Genomic DNA, 18,673 nt, shown 5'->3' with positions numbered 1-18,673 from the left:
GGGGAATATGGAAAAAACAATCTTTTATATCAATAACAGCTAATTTCCAATCTTGGGGAAGCATCTTTGGGGATGGCATACCAGGTTGGGGAGAGCCCATATCTTCAATGACATTATTAATTTGTCGGAAGTCGTGGAGGAGCCGCCATCTCTTTTTGTCAGCTTTCTGAATGACAAACACTGGAGAGTTCCACAGGAACATGGTCTCCACAATGTGACCCTTTTTCAGTTGCTCTTTTACTAGCTCCTCAAGCACCTTTATTTTTTGTTTACTGAGCGGCCACTGTTTCACCTCAACTGGTCTGTCTGTTTTCCACTTCAGTCTTTGGGTGGGGCGCTGTTCAATGACCGCTGTACAAAAATGCTGTGGAGAGTCTGGAATATCAATTGTGACACCCCACTGGGCCATTAAATCTCTCCCTAACAAAGGTTCCAAATAATCTAACACAAATGGACGAATATTTGCCAATTGTCTGTTTGGTCCCTCGATTTGGATTATGCTTTTGGATTGACTTGCCAATTGCAGGCCTCCTACACCTTGAACATGACCAGCAATGTTTTGCAAAGGCCAATGTGCTGGCCAGTCTTGTACTGGGATCACTGTGCAGTTTGCACCCGTGTCTACAAGCATCTCAATGCGTTTTGACTCCCCACCCCCACTGACATTACACCATAATTTGGGTTTGTCTTTCCCAATAACTTGGACCCGGGCAACTATGGGTCCTTGTTTTTTGGTGCTTTCAGGTAAATACGGCACAGGGATAGCTTGTGCAACAATTTGTCCTCTAGGAAGAAACATGGGTGGGTGGAAACAGTGCAGCCAGAGAACGAATTGATCAGGATCTGGTGTTGTCATTCCTGGAGCAATTTCAATCTCTTGTGGTGTGTGTTTGGTGTCCCCAATGACGATGTACTTACAGCGAATTCGGTGCCAAGTACCCTTCTGTTCTGAGTTGACAGAGACAAAATGCCAGTCAGTGTCTTTCAGGTGGAGTGATTCTGTCAGCTGCAACCTGAAAGGCTTATTGATAGAAGACATGGTTAACATAGGTTCACCTAAATCATAACAAAGGTTATTTTGTTTAACTTTCAACAGTGGATCAGCAGACATGGTCTTTGAAGCATCTGCTTCACTTACAGAAATAGTAATATTACCGTGCGCTTGGTTTGTTTTGGTTCCCTTATTCCCTTGGCCTGCTCTTTTTGTGACTGCACTCCTGGCAGGCTGGTGCTCCCCTTTCAGTTTTTTTGTTGTTGTTGACCCCCTGGGAGTGCTTGTAGTTGTCCTCCCATGCCATTTCTAAATTCATCAAATTGCCCTTTCAGGGGGCACTGGCTACTCCAATGCCCAAGGTTATTGCAAAGCAGGCATGGCTTTGTGGGGTCAACCATTGGTAGTCATCGCTGCTGCCCAGGGTGCTGCTGTGCTGAGGGAATGGGCGCAGGGCTGGCAACGGTGACACGCTGTGGTGGTCTTGGCAGCAGCCTTGGTCTGGTGTCCTCAGCAACACTCATCAGAGGCACTTTCCTGTTACAGACTAGAAGCATATCTTTTAGTGTAGGGGGAGGTTCTAGAGAGAGACTCAAAATTGCCGCTCAACACTGTTCATTTGCATTTGTAAATGCCATTTCCTCTAAAACCTCTTCCCTTGCATTCTCTTTTTTAACTTGTATTTCAATAGCTCTAGTTAACCTTTCTACAAATTTCAAAAAAGGCTCTGATGGTAGCTGCTTGATCTTACTATAGGGCTCAAAAGGCCCCTCAGGTTGGAGGGAAAAGAATGCTTTTTCAGCTGCTTGTTTTACTTTCTCAAGTGTTTCTACAGGAATTACAGTGGCTTGGATTGAGGGTAAAGACCATTGGCCTTCACCAGAGAGATGCTCAATGGTCATTGGCATGCCATTGGTATCTTTCACTGTGTTTGGATCAGCATGCAAGCCTGGGAGAGCTTCTTTTAACAGTTGTTTCCATGCTAATTCCCATAATTTGAATTCTGTAGAGGTCATGAGGCATGAGAAAAGCTGTTTTAAATCATGTGGGACTACTACAGTCCTACTCAGTTCAGAATTTAAAAGGCCATGGAAGTATGGGCTGTGTGGGCCATACTCCTTGTGTCATTTACAGATTTCTTTAATCAATTGTTGTTCAAAAGAGCTCCAATTAGCAGTTGGGGCCGCCCCTCCTTGTGCTGCAGGCTGATATGTAGCAGGAGCAAATGGCAAAGTGGGAACCTGTATTGGGTCTGAGGTTCCCTGCCCTGTATCCTTTGAATCAGAAGCAATGGGATCACAGGTACAGCTGTGAGGAAATGCAGTGGGTGTGCCCCCACCGTGGGAACCCGGGGAGGGGGTGGGGATGCAATGGGAACAGGGGGCGGGGACAGAGGAAAGGCAGGGGGCGGGGATACCGTGGGAACAGGGGGCGGGGACACCTGGTGACATCACGTCAGCAGACGCTCCCTGGGAGGAGTAGAGGGGCGGAGCTGAGGGTACAGCAGGTAAGGGAGGGGGAGGGAAGGTGTCACGAGGAACAGGAGGGGAAGGAATTTTGGGATGCTTAAGGGAATCTCGGGAAGAAGATGACCAGGTTTGGGATGGTGCCACGTGGCATCCTCCATCTTGTGTACCCCCTAGGGACTGGGGGCCATTTTGGGCATCACTACTCTCTGAAAAGCAAACACGTGCTCTGGGTTTCAGAGCAGGGGACACAGGGTTTTGGGAAAGGTTCCATGCGGTCTGGCCAGGGCCTTGTGGACAAAGAAACTCAGGCATTTTAAAGAGCTCAGGGAGTCGACTTCGCAGAGAATGGGCAGAGTGTGCTCTCTTTAAAATACCAAGTTTTGGGGTAAGAGGTTTAGAGCTGGGAGAGGGAGAAACAGGGAGAGCAGAGGTACATTGCTTGACATTTGGCTTTTTCTCCAATTCTCTTTGTTTGAGCAAGGCTGTTCGAACTTGTAAACTCCAGAACACAAATTTAGCTGAAGATGTATTCCCAGACTGTCCCAAGGTTATCAATTCATGCCCTACTTTATCCCAAAATTGAATATTGTGGGCTTCCTCAGGAGAAGTTTGTGGGAAGTGTAGAAAAAGCCACCTTATAAACTGTTTCAATTTTCCTTTAGAGAACTTTACATTTCAACTGACTAAAATTCCAACAATATGACAATACACTACTTTTTGTGCTGTGCTTAACTTCGAGCCCATTTTAGACGTAAATGGCACAGAACAAAGTCCTGCCGACCGAATACAAAGCCAAAATCAGCTACCGATTTCTAAAAAGACCACGGTTAAAAAGCGATAACGATCAGACGAAAGCTTTCACAATGCAGCTGTATATACTGCTTTTAAAACTGCCGCGGCAGCAGCAGCAGGGAATGGGGACCCGCCCCGCCGTGTGGAGAGACAGACAAAGCCTCCCCTGCCCGGGAATGCAGCCACCCCGCAGTGCTGATAGAGAGCAGCCTCCCCACACCGTGCAGCAAGCCGAAACCAGGGCCGCCCCGTGCCGCATGTAGAGAGCACTCCCCGTCCCCCGCACCGAGAGCCGAGCACGCTGCGCTGCCCAGCCAGGGCGAGGGGCAGGCAGAGCCGTCCCACTCCTCCGAGCCGGCACCGCCAATTCTAAAAAGGGCAAAAACACGCCGCAGTGGGCTAAAGCTTAACAGGGTATCGCTTTCGCTCCGCAGGGCTGTGCAGCCTAAATGCAAGAGCAAAACGGAGCAGAACTCACGGCAGAGACTGTTTTTTGAGCTTCTACCCCCACAAGGAGCAGAAATACTCACTGAAATTGAAGCTGTTGCTGGCAAAGTCAGGCAGGCTGGTCTCTTCACTTGAATAGGACCCCACGGGCAGGAGGGGCTCCCCTATTCTCCCCTGGAAAATTTGCTCACCAGAAAGGAGCTGCACTTTCCAGAGGTGCAGAGCGTTCCGCAAGGCTTCTTGTGGGTTCAGTCCCAAAGTCTCTCTGGAGAGCTATGCAACCGAAGCTCTACCATGGACACTAAACTGCCTAAGTCTTTCCAAGGTTCTGAGATGACTTCTTGGGGCTGCAGATTCGATCAGCCTCCCATTGGGCGCCAAATATTAGAATAAAATCCCAATATTACCAGGTGGAACATGCCTGGGCTCGTCTGACCCTTGCTGCTGGGCCAAAGGCGGCAGCTGTGGTGTTTCACCTCAGAGACACCTTGGGCTGGCTGGAAGTTGCAGTTAGGCACCCTGAACACGTCCAGGCATGGTAGAAACTCAGTTTACCTCTAGTGGAAAGGCTCCAGGCTAGGTGAAGAGGAAAAGGAGATGGATTCTGCAGAGGGTTTAATCCAGAGTTTTATCCCAGAGTCGCATTTGTCTGAATCTTGGTAACAGCTCCACAGAACCCCGACCGCATGGTCTCCGTGTCTTTTAAGCTCGGGGGCAGGGGGAGGGAAGGGACAGGTGAGCCACCAACCAGGTGGGAGGGGGGCAAGGCTCAGGGGACACTTGGACAGGCCAATGACCCCAGGGCTGAGGGGCATCTTTTGAACCTTTGCCAATCACACGATGCCCCTGCTGGAATGATAAGATTGACTGACAGCTCTTAGCAAGGAGGCAAGGGGGAGAGGAAGGGAGAGGTTGGCACACCTGGGGGACTGGGATAGGTGAAACAGGATATTGCTTCACACCGCAACAAGTCTGAACTTATGTCTAGTAAATAATATAATTCCTCTAGGCCCCCTGGCCAAGGAAATTGGCCAACTGAATGCCACTTAAGAGAATTCAATTCTATTCCAAATTCCAAGACTAGCCTTCTGGGAAACTTTGTTATCCAGAAAACAGAGCAAATGGTATTGACTGGTTTTGTGAAGGGATGTGAAAACTGTTTAGGAAAAATTCTGCACAAGACCTACTTATTGCTATTCTTATTATCAAGAGAAAGGGCTCCGTGCAAAATTATACAGAATGCCCATTTTCTCCCTGAAGGAGAAAATTAAGAAGAGTGCTTCAGCATGTGTGCTAATGATTAACCATGCCACAGTTATGATATTTTGTATTATTGGACAGTCTTGGAATGTGTGGTGATGGAGAGCTTTGCCCTTAAAGCAGACTTTTTGCACAGAACATGCTTTCTCTAGGGATCATTGGCATATGCACACACAGTGGAGCACTGTGCCACCAAGTGTGGTGTCTGTGGATTTCTGATTTGAACTGAAACTTGGAGGAAGCCCAAAACATTGGCCATATGGTCATGCTGTAGGCTGCCCTTCCAGCATGGTAGGGCATAGCCAGGCACAGCTGGAGTCTATGCCAAGATTCTTTAAATCTACAAATTTTACTGGCTTCTGCATGCCATCCAGCAATGCTAAGTGCTTTGCAAAACACTCAACCAGGGTTTTTTTTCTGACTCTTATTCAGGAAAAGATAAGCAAAGAGATGGTTGAGAAAATCCAGCTCTCCCGATTCTTAAACAGGTTTTGTCTATGAAAGAAACAATTTCCAGGAATCTGCTACCTAACAGATTTTTTCCCCATTGTCTTCATGACCTATGCTCTTACATTGGAAGCCATTTTAATGTTTCATTTTTTTAATTTTTATTTTCTCTAATGTAAAAATAAAATAAGTTGTAGTTGAGTAGCCTGGATTTTAAGGCCAGGGGAATAAATAAGGCTTTTTTAAGGAATACCCATAAGGGTATGATTTAATCAGTTACACCTTTTGAGTCACTCAACAGAATTCCAAGAGATGTGGAAATCATCTGGGGAAATAAAAGATGATGGTTCAGGCAGCGCATGCTCTGTATGCTAATTGCCATCATTCTTTTCTTTCCCTTTCCCCCACCATGTTTCAGCTTCATCTATGCCCCTTTGGATAAGGCAACTGATCTCTTCACTTCCAGTGCTGTAATGGTCAGTTACACCTGCCTGGCTCTGGCCTTAGTTTGCCAGATCTGTGAATGCATGTATTTATCTGCTGTTTGTGTATGTATTTGGTAGGTCATTTTTTTGTGCATTATATGATATATTACATAATGTCCATGGGGCATAAGAGCCAAGCACACAGAATTTAAATTTAAGAAGTGGCTTGACTGGCCACTTTTTAATTCTATGCTTACTGCAATTCCCAAACACACTGTTTTTTCACTGCAGGATATCATTGCCCTATATATTCCTAGGATTCCATCTAAGTCACTAGAATTTGGATTTGATTGATGTATATTTAGCTTGGGAAAGTGGTCTGCAGCTTCAGTTTATGGTTATCCTCAGGCAACTTCTTATAATATTGCTGACCATTTCAATTCTGACATCAAGACACAACTCAATCTATTCACTGCTTCTACTGTAGTATTAACTCATTTCCCAAAAGCAGTGTGCAGCCTTCTGGCTGAGTATTACTGATAGGAAAGCATATATCATGATATTGGTTAAAGTATCTAGAATTGTGTCCCAATTATATTTATTTTCCCTTCTTTTTTTTTTATTCCCATTTCACCACCAGCTGCATTCAGACCAGGATAAAGGAGATGGATCACTTAAATACATCCTTTCTGGAGATGGAGCAGGAGACCTCTTCATTATCAATGAAAACACTGGTGACATCCAGGCCACAAAGAGACTAGACAGGGAAGAAAAGCCTGTATACATACTCCGTGCCCAGGCTATAAACAGAAGGACTGGAAGACCAGTGGAACCAGAATCTGAGTTCATCATTAAGATCCATGATATCAATGACAATGAGCCAATGTTCACAAAGGACGTTTACAATGCCAGCATTCCTGAAATGTCAGATGTTGGTAGGTGCTAATTAATAACTGGTTTCAGTGGCTGGTCTCGCTTCTTTCCATGGAGTTATTGAAGGGCCCAGACTTTACAAGTGTTGAATAGAGACATCTGCTGTTTGAGTCTGGACTAAAAGCACCTGAGACATTAAAAAAAAAATTAAAATCCAGGAAAATAGTGGCAACAGTTTGCTGGAATCAGAGGTGTCAGCTGGGTGAAACATGCTCCCTCTGTTGTACCACAAAAAAAATGCAAGTTAATACCATCTGGTTTAATGTCAATTAAATTGAGTCGAGCTCTGTTATGTGATACCTGCATGTTAGTAATATGGTATTTCATGGTCATTTGTGTCAATACTGTTCCTAGATCTGTTCAGCAGCCCTTATTTAGTTCAGGAAGGTAAACAAAATGATGGAAAAGGAGGTACAGAAGGGGTTGTACACATTTCTGTCACCCATTTGTTCTGCGATATGCCATTAACTTCCCATGACCTTTTTTATTCTTTCCATGCAAAAGACAAGAGCTCCAAAGTCCCTTGAAGTCCACTGAAATTTTTCTATTGATGTAAAATATATTGAGCTGTAAAAATCAATCAAGACAAGAAAAAAAAAAAAAAAAAACTTATTTGGAAAATTATTTTAAGATGAGATCTTTTCCTGACAAGTTGACAGGTTTTGATTCTTAGGGAGGTCATTTTGATTTCTTTGTCAGAGAGCAATGGATGGTTAAATTCCAAGAAGTACATTTCTAATTTGAGATAATGTCCAGGGAGAGAAGCATTAATTAATCATGATCAAGAGTGAGATTAAAATAAAGCTCAAGCAATATGAAAATAAAGACTTTGGGGCATACACTCTCCCCTCCTTCATGGGACTTGTCACATGGATGAAAACTCATCTGATGAAGTGAGAACCTAATATTCACATTTTAATATGTGAACACTTTATTCACAAATTATTTTAAATGCCAAAATCTAAGCTAATTTTTAATGTTTCTTAACACCTTGCCTAAGAGTCAATACCATTTCTTTCTCTAGAAAACACCTGAAGAACCATAGTCACATTCTCACGTCAAATACTTTACGAGTATGAATAGATTTACAAAAGTATATTCTTGACCTAGATTCAAGGAATGCTGAATGCTTACAATATCTGAAGAGGGGTGCATTTCTGTTTCCTTCATGAAGGAAGGATCCACATATCCAATCAATAACTGTTTTTGAATGAGCTGAGAATAAGACATTTTGAGTTTATGTCCTTCATGAGCAGAGAAAATTCTATAAAATACGAATATTTCTGCCACGAACTTCCTGCCACAAGTCTGACCTGAACATGAATTGTTTTTTTCTCTACATCATAAACTGTCTTGGCCGTGAAAAAAACCTATTAATTCTTGTTTTCTTTAACTTTTCATTGCAGGTACCTTTGTTGTGCAAGTCACTGCAACTGATGCCGATGATCCTACATATGGGAACAGTGCTAAAGTTGTCTACAGCATTCTCCAGGGACAACCATATTTCTCTGTCGAATCTGAGACAGGTGAGGGGACCTTATCTGTCATTCTGTGACAATGTCTGTAATTCAAAATGACACGCTAAGCCAAGCTAGGATAAATTACTAAACAAACTTTGAAAAGATTACATCTTACTCAGTGCAAAATCTGACAAATTTAATAGAGCGATACATCTGTAAACATGACACCTACATTATTTTAATCTTACCAGCAAAGTCTAATAAATACAATTAGTACTAGTTGTGAACTAGTTTTTAATCATTTTTAACAAGCAGTGGGTACAGAAACTGCAGTGGATGCTTAAATTAAACCAAATAGGTTGGCTTTTAGATGAAAGAGAGAAACAGGTGGGTGTGGAAAAAAGTGCTTAATCCTCATAGATCTTCATAATAGCTAAATTAAGACTGAGGGTTTGTTCAGGTGAGTTTTCTTTCTCCGTCTGCTTCTTCAAAACTTGTTTAAAGCAATTATAATTTCTTGCATCTGCAACATATCACTTTAATGCTAATTTTATGAAAGAAATCTTAATTAAGAGTAATGATAGAAGAGGTAAAATTGACTGTTGCGCTAAAGTAGAAGATCACAAATAGAATCCCAAAGTTCTGAGTTCTGTTTTTGGAAGATGTTTAAATTATATGCAGTGACTGGAATTTTTAATGGTCTGACTAACAGACAGCTTTGGAACCTGTGCATATATATTCTGTCTGACTGAATCTGGTGTACCATTGACTACCTGACTACATAGATAATCTCTTCCCAAGCTTTTTGACTAGGTTTTTCAAGAAAAATCAAACTATCTCAAGAAACTCCTTCAGTGGAACATCCACTGTGTTATGTTTCTAGAAGCTAGGGAAATCAGTTCTCCACAACATCCTTACAGGAAATAAATAGATTATCCCAGACAATTCATCAGGTTTAGGATTGTTTCTTAGATAAATCGTAGAGACTCAGGCAGGGAAAAAGAAGGAGAGACTATATGTCTCAAAGTGAAACTTGAGTTGAAAGGGTGTACACAATTCTGAGAAGAGGGAGAGCCAAGATCAAAGGGAGCTTCCCTTCAAGCATAAGGTATTAGATAACAGAAGCCAGGATTTTTGCACTGATGCACTCTTTCTGACATGGACAGTGCAGTGTGTACTCCTCTAGAGTTATAATAAGGATAGAGTAGCTGGGAGTTCACCAGTAATAAACTTCTATCAAGCGGTTTGTGTGGGGGACGGGAAGTTAAGTAAACCACAGTCTTGATCTTCCTGCCATGGAAATCAATTGCAGAACTCTTAGAGTGAAACATGTCTCTTTCAAAGCCACTGTGAATTTTGTCATGGATTTCAGTACTTGAATTTCACCCCTTTTGCCTACAAAGGAGTCAGTTCTTACCTTGAGAGACCCAGTGAGAATGCAAACGCTTTGCTTCATGGTAAATCTGAATGATTGAATTTCAGTAGTAGTTGGCCTTATAACTGTTATTTGTGCCTTTGAAGAAGGAAGTAACTGGCAAATCATTTCAATCAATGTATAAATAGAAGTATATATACTCAGGCATGTTTGAATGCTCATAATTTTCTTAATTAATTTCTTTTCTTCCATTTAATGTTGCTGCACTCTTCAATGGTGCTTTGCTGAAGTTAGCTTTACTTTTTTTTTTTTACCACATCTGTCAAAATAATGAACAAACAGCCCTTTTCCAGTTCAGTGAGAGATTTTAGCATGGAACTGAAAGAGGGTAAATAGTTATGTAAAATAACATGGCTCACAAATAAGTAGAACATTTTTCTGTGGGTACCACTTATACTGTGTCTGTCACATAGGCAGGAGCCTGAGATGTGACATGACAAATCTGTAATTTAATGAACCATCTCATAACAGTAAATATTTGTACTGGGCAAAGTTTACTTACTCTGCAGAGATCATTTTTTGTTCTTTTAATAAGAATTTCCATCAAAGTCACTACCTGTGAACTCCCCACTCTTTAATTTTCATGTTTACAGGCATTATTAAAACTGCTTTACTGAACATGGACCGTGAAAACAGGGAGCAATACCAAGTGGTCATCCAGGCTAAAGACATGGGAGGCCAGATGGGCGGATTATCAGGAACCACCACCGTGAACATCACACTGACTGACGTCAATGACAATCCACCTCGCTTCCCCCAGAGTACGGAATATTTACATTCTATGTTCTAACACTAAAATGGACAAAAATGGTTCTTGTTTTGTTTTTTGTTCACCTTAGGTATTGTTTCTTGTATTGTGAGTTTACTGAGTATCAAACTTCCTTTAGGAAAGCAAAAGAGAGCACATAACTAAGCAATAGCATCATGCCAAGATTAATTGCAATAACTGGGAAATTAATATTTAATATTTTTACTCCAATTGCAACTGACAGTCTGAGAGGTGAATTAATGTGCAGAAGCAACTTCTTTTTTCCCTACTTTTTAAATAACTGATCAATGTAATCTGTATTTCTTGTTCACTATCTTTCAGACTTCGTGATTGATTGTATTTTAAGGTATTTGTTGTAATCTAATATATTGAAGTTTTGAAACAAATTTATTTAAGTATGCAAAAATATCCCAAGAACAATTCTATAGAAATGGGTATTTATAACAAGAAAGCATTTGCTGCAATGAACTTTCCTATATTCTTTGCATACATAACCAAAAACACATACTTAAATATTCTAGGTGTTTCTGCCTATTTACTTCCCCTCTCTCAAATAATTCAGTAGATATCTGTGTGATGCTTATGGGAATCAATTGCACAAGCTCTCTTAGAGAGTAATTTCTATTAATGACCATTCATTGCTGTAAGGGATTCAAAGTGATTCAGCTTTTATCCTCTTCTCTTTCCCTCTCTCTCTACTTCCTTCTTTCTCTCTCTATTTTTTTTTTCCTTTTTACTTTGTCTAACCACTGCTCTATGTATGATGTGTGTGTATTGCAGTGTCAGTGTGTGTCAAAGTCAAGAGCAGCTGTTACAGAAAATAATTGCAGATACTATCAGACAAATCAGTGAGCTTTGGCAGTTAAGTCACTGGGAAAGTTATTGGAAGCAACTTGTCATTTAGGTTCAAAGTCTTTTCTTAGCTGTGGGCAAAGAGTTTCCATTTAAATTAGAGCAACTTAAGAAGAAATATAACACTCTGCACCCCATGAGTTAATTATACATCTCTGGACATAAGTGTCTTCAATGTAAAAAGCAAAGATACAGCTTCATAATGTCAACACTCCAAAAGCAGAGGTTTTTTCTGACAAAAATTCAATGTAGTACATTTTTAATGGGTATTTGAGCTGGATTCAGTTTTAGTGATACTAAGCTGCACTAGCTTCTGACAATTCTTAATATTTGCCCTTTGGCCTCAAGACATTTTTCATACACATTTCTGATACAGCCAACAGTGACCATGGGAGCACCCAGAAAGGGACATCTGTTGCTAAAGTTACATGTTTATAGCAAAGCAAAATGCCCATCCTCCGTATGAGCAAACAGGTTGGAAAATAAGTAACTTTTACCCCCATGAAAGTACAGCAGAAGCTGAAGGCTTTTGGCTGAGGAAGACCCAGTGACTTCCTAACTCACCTGCACACTCCCAGCGTGGACAGTGGGCTGAGAGATGGTGTCCAAAGCACCTTGAGGCTGATTAACCAGATTTCCCTGTCTGTCTGCTGTAGGCACATACCAGTTCAGAGCTCCCGAGTCAACGCCGCTCGACTCCCCGGTTGGCAGGATAAAAGCTAATGATGCTGACGTGGATGAAAATGCAGAGATTGAATACAGCATCACTGAGGGGGACGGATACGACATGTTTGGAATTACCACAGACAAGGACACACAGGAAGGAATTATAACTGTGAAAAAGGTACAAATCTTGACATACTTCATCCCAGCCTCTACATATGTAAAGTTTCTTTTATGCAAGCAATTGGTATCCTTCCTCTTATACCTTCTTTACTGAAGTAATGCACAAACTTTGGAGGACCTGAGAGAGTAAATTACCTAAGGAGTGGGGTACAACTGAGAAAAAATTCTGCAACCTGAATATACTCACAGGAAAACTCAAGGAAGCTCCACCATCCAACTGCGATTTTCTCCCTATGATGCTTACAGGTTTTGCTCACTTAGTAGTAGATACTGTGTTAAGACCACAGAAATAATTAGTACCACATTGACTATTTTTCCTTATAAGAGGGTGTTGATTCAGCAGCTATAATATATTAAAGTACATAGACAAATTTCTTTTGACTTACATTTTGTAAAATTTAATATATCTATCAGCATGCTTTTGCTTTAGAAAAAAAAAAATCAGTGCCTTGCGAGATCACAGTGGACATCATCTACTAGGTTGCACATTGGTTGTCAAAAAAGGTTTGAGAAATATTGTTTACAGTGGGTTATCAGGCAAACTTGATAAGGTTACAGATATCATCCTTCATCAATTCAAGTTCAGTCATCACTAGATAGACATTGTGTAGATTTTCCAAACATGCACTTGCTTGTTGATATCAGTACGACACCTGTCATTACTTGTTTTTTAGGAGATGCCTTCCAGGGTCTGATTATGATATCAGTCTAACTCTGTTTGTATTTCTGTCTGTTGCTGACAGAAGCTGTGAATTTTCTACAATGTAATGGAAAAACGGGGTGACTACTCTCTCCCCACATTTCTCCAAGTAGTAACAAAGAGTCTCTAAACGCTGTTTCTTTGTAGTTTTAAGGGTGTGTGCTATAGTCATAGCCTATCATGAAATCATGTTTGGCTTTGTGAGTGGTCCTGCATATCCAGACAGTAGATGCCACAGTGTTTCATTTCTGTGATGGAATGCCAGTATCTAAACAAGCAACACCTAAAAAATCTTCCCTCCTTTAGTGTGTGGTGCCTATGGGCAGGAAATAGATAATAAATCATCAAATGCCAAAAATGACAGAATAACTGGCATGAAGAGTTAAAGCTGTATGAGAAAATTGCTTGATGTTTAGGAGTTCCAGGCATAGAATTCCTTGAAAAAAGTGGTTTTCTTCCTAATGTATTATCTGGGCATATAGCCCTTTCTCCTTTCTGCTGGCATTTTAATTCCAGTTCAGGCTCCCATTATCTAGCACAGGCCTCTCCATGACTTCCCACCATTCACCCTGCTCATCTGGCTGAGAATCACAGCAATCTCTACAGACTTCCTAAACTTTTTTTTTTCCCTTCCCAGGCACTGGATTTCGAAAGCAAAAACTTGTATATTCTCAAAGTGGAAGCTACCAACACTCATGTGGACCCTCGATTCCTGTACCTGGGGCCATTCAAGGACTCAGCTACAGTCAGAATTCAGGTGGAGGATGTAGATGAACCCCCCATGTTCAGCAGACCAGCATACATAATGGAAGTGAAAGAAGATGTTCCATTAAACAGTGTAATAGGAACAGTAACTGCTCAGGATCCAGATGCTGCCAAGAATCCTGTCAAGTAAGCATATACTACTTCAACTTGCCTGTAAATTTTTTACAGCCTTGATTATGCTTTTATCATGTCAGCACACACAAAAAAATCCTCACTTGTAACATCGTGAATTGTAGGGCATGCTTGAATATGGGGTATTGTACATGGTAAATGATCTCATGCTTGAACATATTTAGGTATGTGTGAATGTGTCTGCATGGCCTTTGCATCTTGAATTATATCCTAATCTCTTTAGTAACTAATCTATGTGGTTATTTCTACCATGAAAAAATTTACTGTAAAGAGACCACTGAGAAAATCTTAGTGTTTTCCTTCCACCTTTAACATTTTCTAGTGCAATGCAGTGCATCCTCTTGGATATATGACAGGGGGGTGATCCAACAGCCTTTTCTTCTTCTGTCCAGACCTGCTTAACAGAGGCCACAGTCATCTTTTCTAAATCACAAGTAGAAATGCCTCAAAATCAGCTCATGTGCACACCCAGGCTCTGATCTCACCTGTATCAGTGCAAGGCTTGTAAGATAAGAGTCAGTCTCATGAGCTGCATAAATTAAACTTGCCATGAATCAATAAACTGTTCTTAGAGGAAGTGGAGGAAATGTTAAGGTTGGAGTAGCTATACCTAAGTCTTTTTTTTTTGTCAATTGTGTATTGTTTCAGTGCGTACTGGAGTACTTAAGTCATACTGGATAGAGTATTAAAGAACTTTTAAATATTTGTGTTCTTTAATTAAAGTTCATTTCTACTGACAAGGCAGCAAGAGGAGGAATCAAAAAGTGCAGCAGTATTAAATCCAGGTCAATTTTCAGCAGGTTTCTGAGTTGGGCACCTCGGAAATTCAATAGTAGCCTTTGATCAAAATAGAACAGTGCATGTTTAATAAAAATTTAGTCCATCAATACTTTACACTTGTGTGAACAATTATCTTTCATCAAGATTTTTTACAGTAATGAGTAAGTTTTAAGCTCTTAGCTCATCTTGTGAGAGCAGTAAATATTTTAATGTAAATTTCCTAGATGAACAAGCTAAATCTAAAATGTTTCTGGCAGAAACTATCTTCAGTTTGCATAGCATGACCTATACATGAATTCTTCTTCAAGACTAAGCCTTCCAACTTTAATTAAAGTTTTCTTAAATTTCTATCCGGACATGCAGCAATTCTCTGGCATTCTGGGCCAGCAGAGCATAGTCACTTAAAGAGCAGCATAATGTTTTGCTGACTTTGGTGAAGCCCCAGGACAAAATGAACATCTTCCGTAGCACATTTTTATGGGCATGGGCATGCTAGCATGAAGATGAAAAATTGATTGGGGTGACACCCAGGCCCCTTGCAGTCTTCATAGGAACCTGCTTTTTTTTATCTAATGGCACCGGAGAGTAAGGGGAGTGCTTCCCTCCTTCCCTGTGGTGATAACTACAACCATTTGCATTTCACACCAGCACCAACTCCTAATTATAAGTGATTTACAGTGGTTAGGGACTATGCTGTTCATTGTTGAGTACTGCCTGCCGGCTCTTTGCTATTAATTGAATGTGTGTGCTAAAACTTCTCTAACTTTCAAAGGGCACTTCTTTAATACCGTGTAAGTACTTTGCATATTTTAGTATCAGATAGTTATTGAGCAAAATTTAGCAGAAGTGTCAAAACTGATGCAGTGCAGCAGAAAGCTTGTCTACTTTTTACCTTAATAGCATGCAACAGCCAAGTGCAAGGAGAAGAAAAATAAAAATCAGAAAGAGGTTAGAATAATAGAAATAAACATAGCAAGAAAAAACATGAAAATCAGTAGGAGAGAAAGGAAATCAGCAGAGAGCAGTAGCCTGAGAGATGTTAACTTGCAATAAATGTAATTTTATGGTGCTAATATCTTGGGTATCTGCTAGAATTTAGGGGCATGGGTTGAGTCTGCATCTTTTTGACAGGGTAATTTTTTTTTTTCTATCATGCAATAGAGATGCTAAATCCGATTTTCACTCTGAGCTTCGGGGAAGATGCAATTAGACTGTATATATATGACTTGTCACTTGCTTGTCAATTTTTCTTGACAGTTAAAAATAAAATCTTTAGACACTTGATATTACAATGAAAACCTTCCATTTTCTCCTCTACTCGAGTGAAGATTTCTCTTCTTAAACAAACTGAGCCCTAACTCCGTTAGATGAAAGCCACTTTGATCTTCCATTAAAGGAAACCTTCACAATATCATTATGAAAATGCATTATGAAAAATTCACACACACATCCCTTCCTGACCCACAAATCTTCCTGACTTGTGGTTGCATTAGACAGCAAGCTGCTGAGCATCAGAAGACAATGAAGCGATAGCAAAATGTGAAGTGGATATCTGCCCTGGTTGTAAGGCTGCAGAACCATTTGTGACCTGTGTATTGCCAGAGCTAAATTGCATCAGGCTAAGTCTTCTAAGTTTTGCTCTGATATGACATTGAGAAAATACAAAAATACACCAGTACATGTTTGGCTATATTTGAATATATGTCCAAGTATAGTAACATTAAGATGCTCCTGAGTAGCACTCTACAGTCCAGAGGTGTTATAAAAAAAAAGTTTTGCATTCTACTTGTGTTTGATCCATACATAAATAATATGAACCTCTGCATACTGATTTAAAAAAAAACAATGCTGAAACTGGCACTGCTGTATTGTACATCAGATCTTTTTAAATTGCTAGCTGAGTTTTTTTGCTATAGTAACTCCTCAGAGGCATAATGAAGTTCATCAGTCACTGGAACTGTCTTCCCGCTGTGATTTGATTTACTAAAGTACCCCAGATGAGAATGATCTGCAAACAAATGTAAGGCTAAATTTTGTTTGTGTATTTTACTGACAACATATTTGCATGTGTTAGATTCTCTCTTTTACCCTTCCCTTCTTCCTGTTGCGTGCAAGGAGAGACTGGAGTCTTCAAAGATACTTTTTAACTTCCTAGCTTGTCAATTCCTCAGAGCTTGAAAGAGATGAAGTCCTGAAGTCTGACAAATACACACCCGTAATTTCATTAAATAAATGTAAAAATTAGTTTGATGTTGTCTACTTAATTCTTACTAGGTTGTGATCCAGAAGTCAGAATCAGCACCAACTCAAGATAATTAAAAATCCTTGATCAAAAGAGACTGGATTATGCAAACTGAGAAACAGAAGTGACAGTCTAGCTTATTAATATCATCCTTCTAGAGCAGATTTAATGGTATAATTGGAATATACTTTAAATGCACTGACCTTGTATGTATTTTCTTTGGGATATGAAGAAATAAAATTAACATTACATTAAGAAACTGTCTCTGCTGGGTTGTTTTTTTTATGAGTTTGAGTTTCCACTTTACAAATGACTGAATATACCTATGCCTTTACAAATACTTGTACTTTAAAATCCTTAATATCTTGATGAGGAAGAAGCCCTCGGTGTTACAGCTCTGGTAATCTTAGAAAAAGTCCAGAACCTCTTTTTTTCTTCCAGATACTGTACCACAGACTGAATTTGGAAAATCTTTCAAAGATAGTGATTGCAATATACCAAGGCATTAAAATGTGCTAAGATAGTAAGATATTTTAAGTGCATTCAAAATATGAAGCTGGAGTGAGAGTAAAATTGAAGCAAAAACTCCCAATGAACAGACAGCTCATGCCTAAAGCTAGTTGCTTATTTAAATGTCTTGCTGAATAAGAGTTTGAAACATAGTATTACAGTTAGCTGGAACAGCTAAACTGTGGAAAATCCTGATATTTCATTTCAAAGAAGAATACAGAATCTAGATTTAACTGCAAAATGGAAATACCAAAGTATTTCAGCTGAAAGGTGTGGAAATGAGCTACAGAATATCTGAAAATAATTGAATTCACAAGATACCAACATAATATTATATAAAAGCCCGAATGAATGAAAGTTAAAATGAAATGTTTACCATATCAAATACTTAGTCAAAATATAAAAGAGTCAGACCAGTTTGTACAAACTCATTCCCATTACATATTTCAGCCAAGTCAACAATTTCACATGTGCTGTTTAGATTTAGACAAAGCAGCACTTTTCAAGCTGATGGTAACGTCACAGTGCTACATAAAAGAACTAAGTTAGTGACACCACAGCTGACTTCCTGCAGCCAAAATTGCAGTTAGCTGTCAGTGAAGTGACAGCAATGAATGAAAACTAAATCTGAACTCTCGAATAATTAGCAAAGTGTGCCCATGCAAGTCCTGCCAAAATATGTTAGTTTTTTGTACTAGTACCTTTGAATGTCATTTGGGTGTTCCCTAAGAATCACCATGGAAAAAGAAAAACAGTTTAGTGCAAATAAGTAATATTTGCCATTGTTTTGTTTAGAAAGGTAGGCTTCACTTAAATTCTTATTTTGGAATAAGACCTAATAAGTCTAATTTGCTGTAGGCATTATATCCCACATTTTATTTACAAAGAATAAAGTTACAAGATAATTAACAAGTTAGTGAATTTTAAAATTTTGGCATAATCACATTTCAGCTATTTTCTTCTAGTCCTTCTTTCATGCAAGATGTTTCTCAGAATTTAAGAGACACTGCACAGGCACTCTGTAGGAAATCTGTGCAGAATGGAGGACGTGTCTTGCAGCTGCTTCTAGGGCAGAGCAGGGGAGAAAAATTCTTCTCCAGCCTCTGCATTCCCCTGAATTCTGTGGTGTCAATGCCATTCGCTGGCCCAGTTTTCATCTGACTGCTTACCAGCTCAGCTGTTGTCTTCACCCTTGTGTGGACACGAGGGACAGCAGTAGCTGCCTTGTCTCCATCGATGTGGCGTGCAAGGAGACCAAGGGAACAGACTGGGCTTCCAAAGGATCTGTCCTGCATTGTACATGAGCACACAGTTGGGCTGCAAACAGGAGCAGAATAATGCAATTGCATTCTTGCTTTGGCAACATCACAGGCATATTTCTGTCAAAACCCTCCATAATTTATGCAAGAATTTTCCCT

At 40.2% G+C, this 18,673-nt stretch overlaps 1 protein-coding gene and 1 long non-coding RNA gene across 3 annotated transcripts in view; one reads left to right on the top strand and one right to left on the bottom strand.

Annotated features, from left to right (window-relative positions):
- The window catches only part of CDH6 (cadherin 6), a 111,213-nt gene that overhangs the window by 74,813 nt on the left and 17,727 nt on the right, over positions 1–18,673 (top strand). For both annotated transcript variants that reach the window (XM_077181870.1, XM_077181871.1), the window contains exons 3-7: positions 6,472–6,766; positions 8,171–8,290; positions 10,253–10,420; positions 11,937–12,124; positions 13,464–13,717. In XM_077181870.1, coding sequence (XP_077037985.1) covers positions 6,472–6,766; positions 8,171–8,290; positions 10,253–10,420; positions 11,937–12,124; positions 13,464–13,717 — 1,025 coding nt within the window. The remainder of the gene's footprint in view (positions 1–6,471; positions 6,767–8,170; positions 8,291–10,252; positions 10,421–11,936; positions 12,125–13,463; positions 13,718–18,673) is intronic.
- On the bottom strand, positions 6,672–11,967 carry LOC143694592 (uncharacterized). Its single transcript, XR_013183162.1, has 2 exons — positions 11,845–11,967; positions 6,672–6,891 (listed from the first exon to the last, which is right to left on the bottom strand). It is a non-coding gene; the product is annotated as an uncharacterized LOC143694592 (long non-coding RNA).

This window comes from Agelaius phoeniceus, chromosome 1 (assembly GCF_051311805.1).
Source record: "Agelaius phoeniceus isolate bAgePho1 chromosome 1, bAgePho1.hap1, whole genome shotgun sequence".
Classification (NCBI taxonomy): Eukaryota; Metazoa; Chordata; class Aves; order Passeriformes; family Icteridae; genus Agelaius; species Agelaius phoeniceus.
This window is presented reverse-complemented; position numbering and strand designations above follow the sequence as displayed.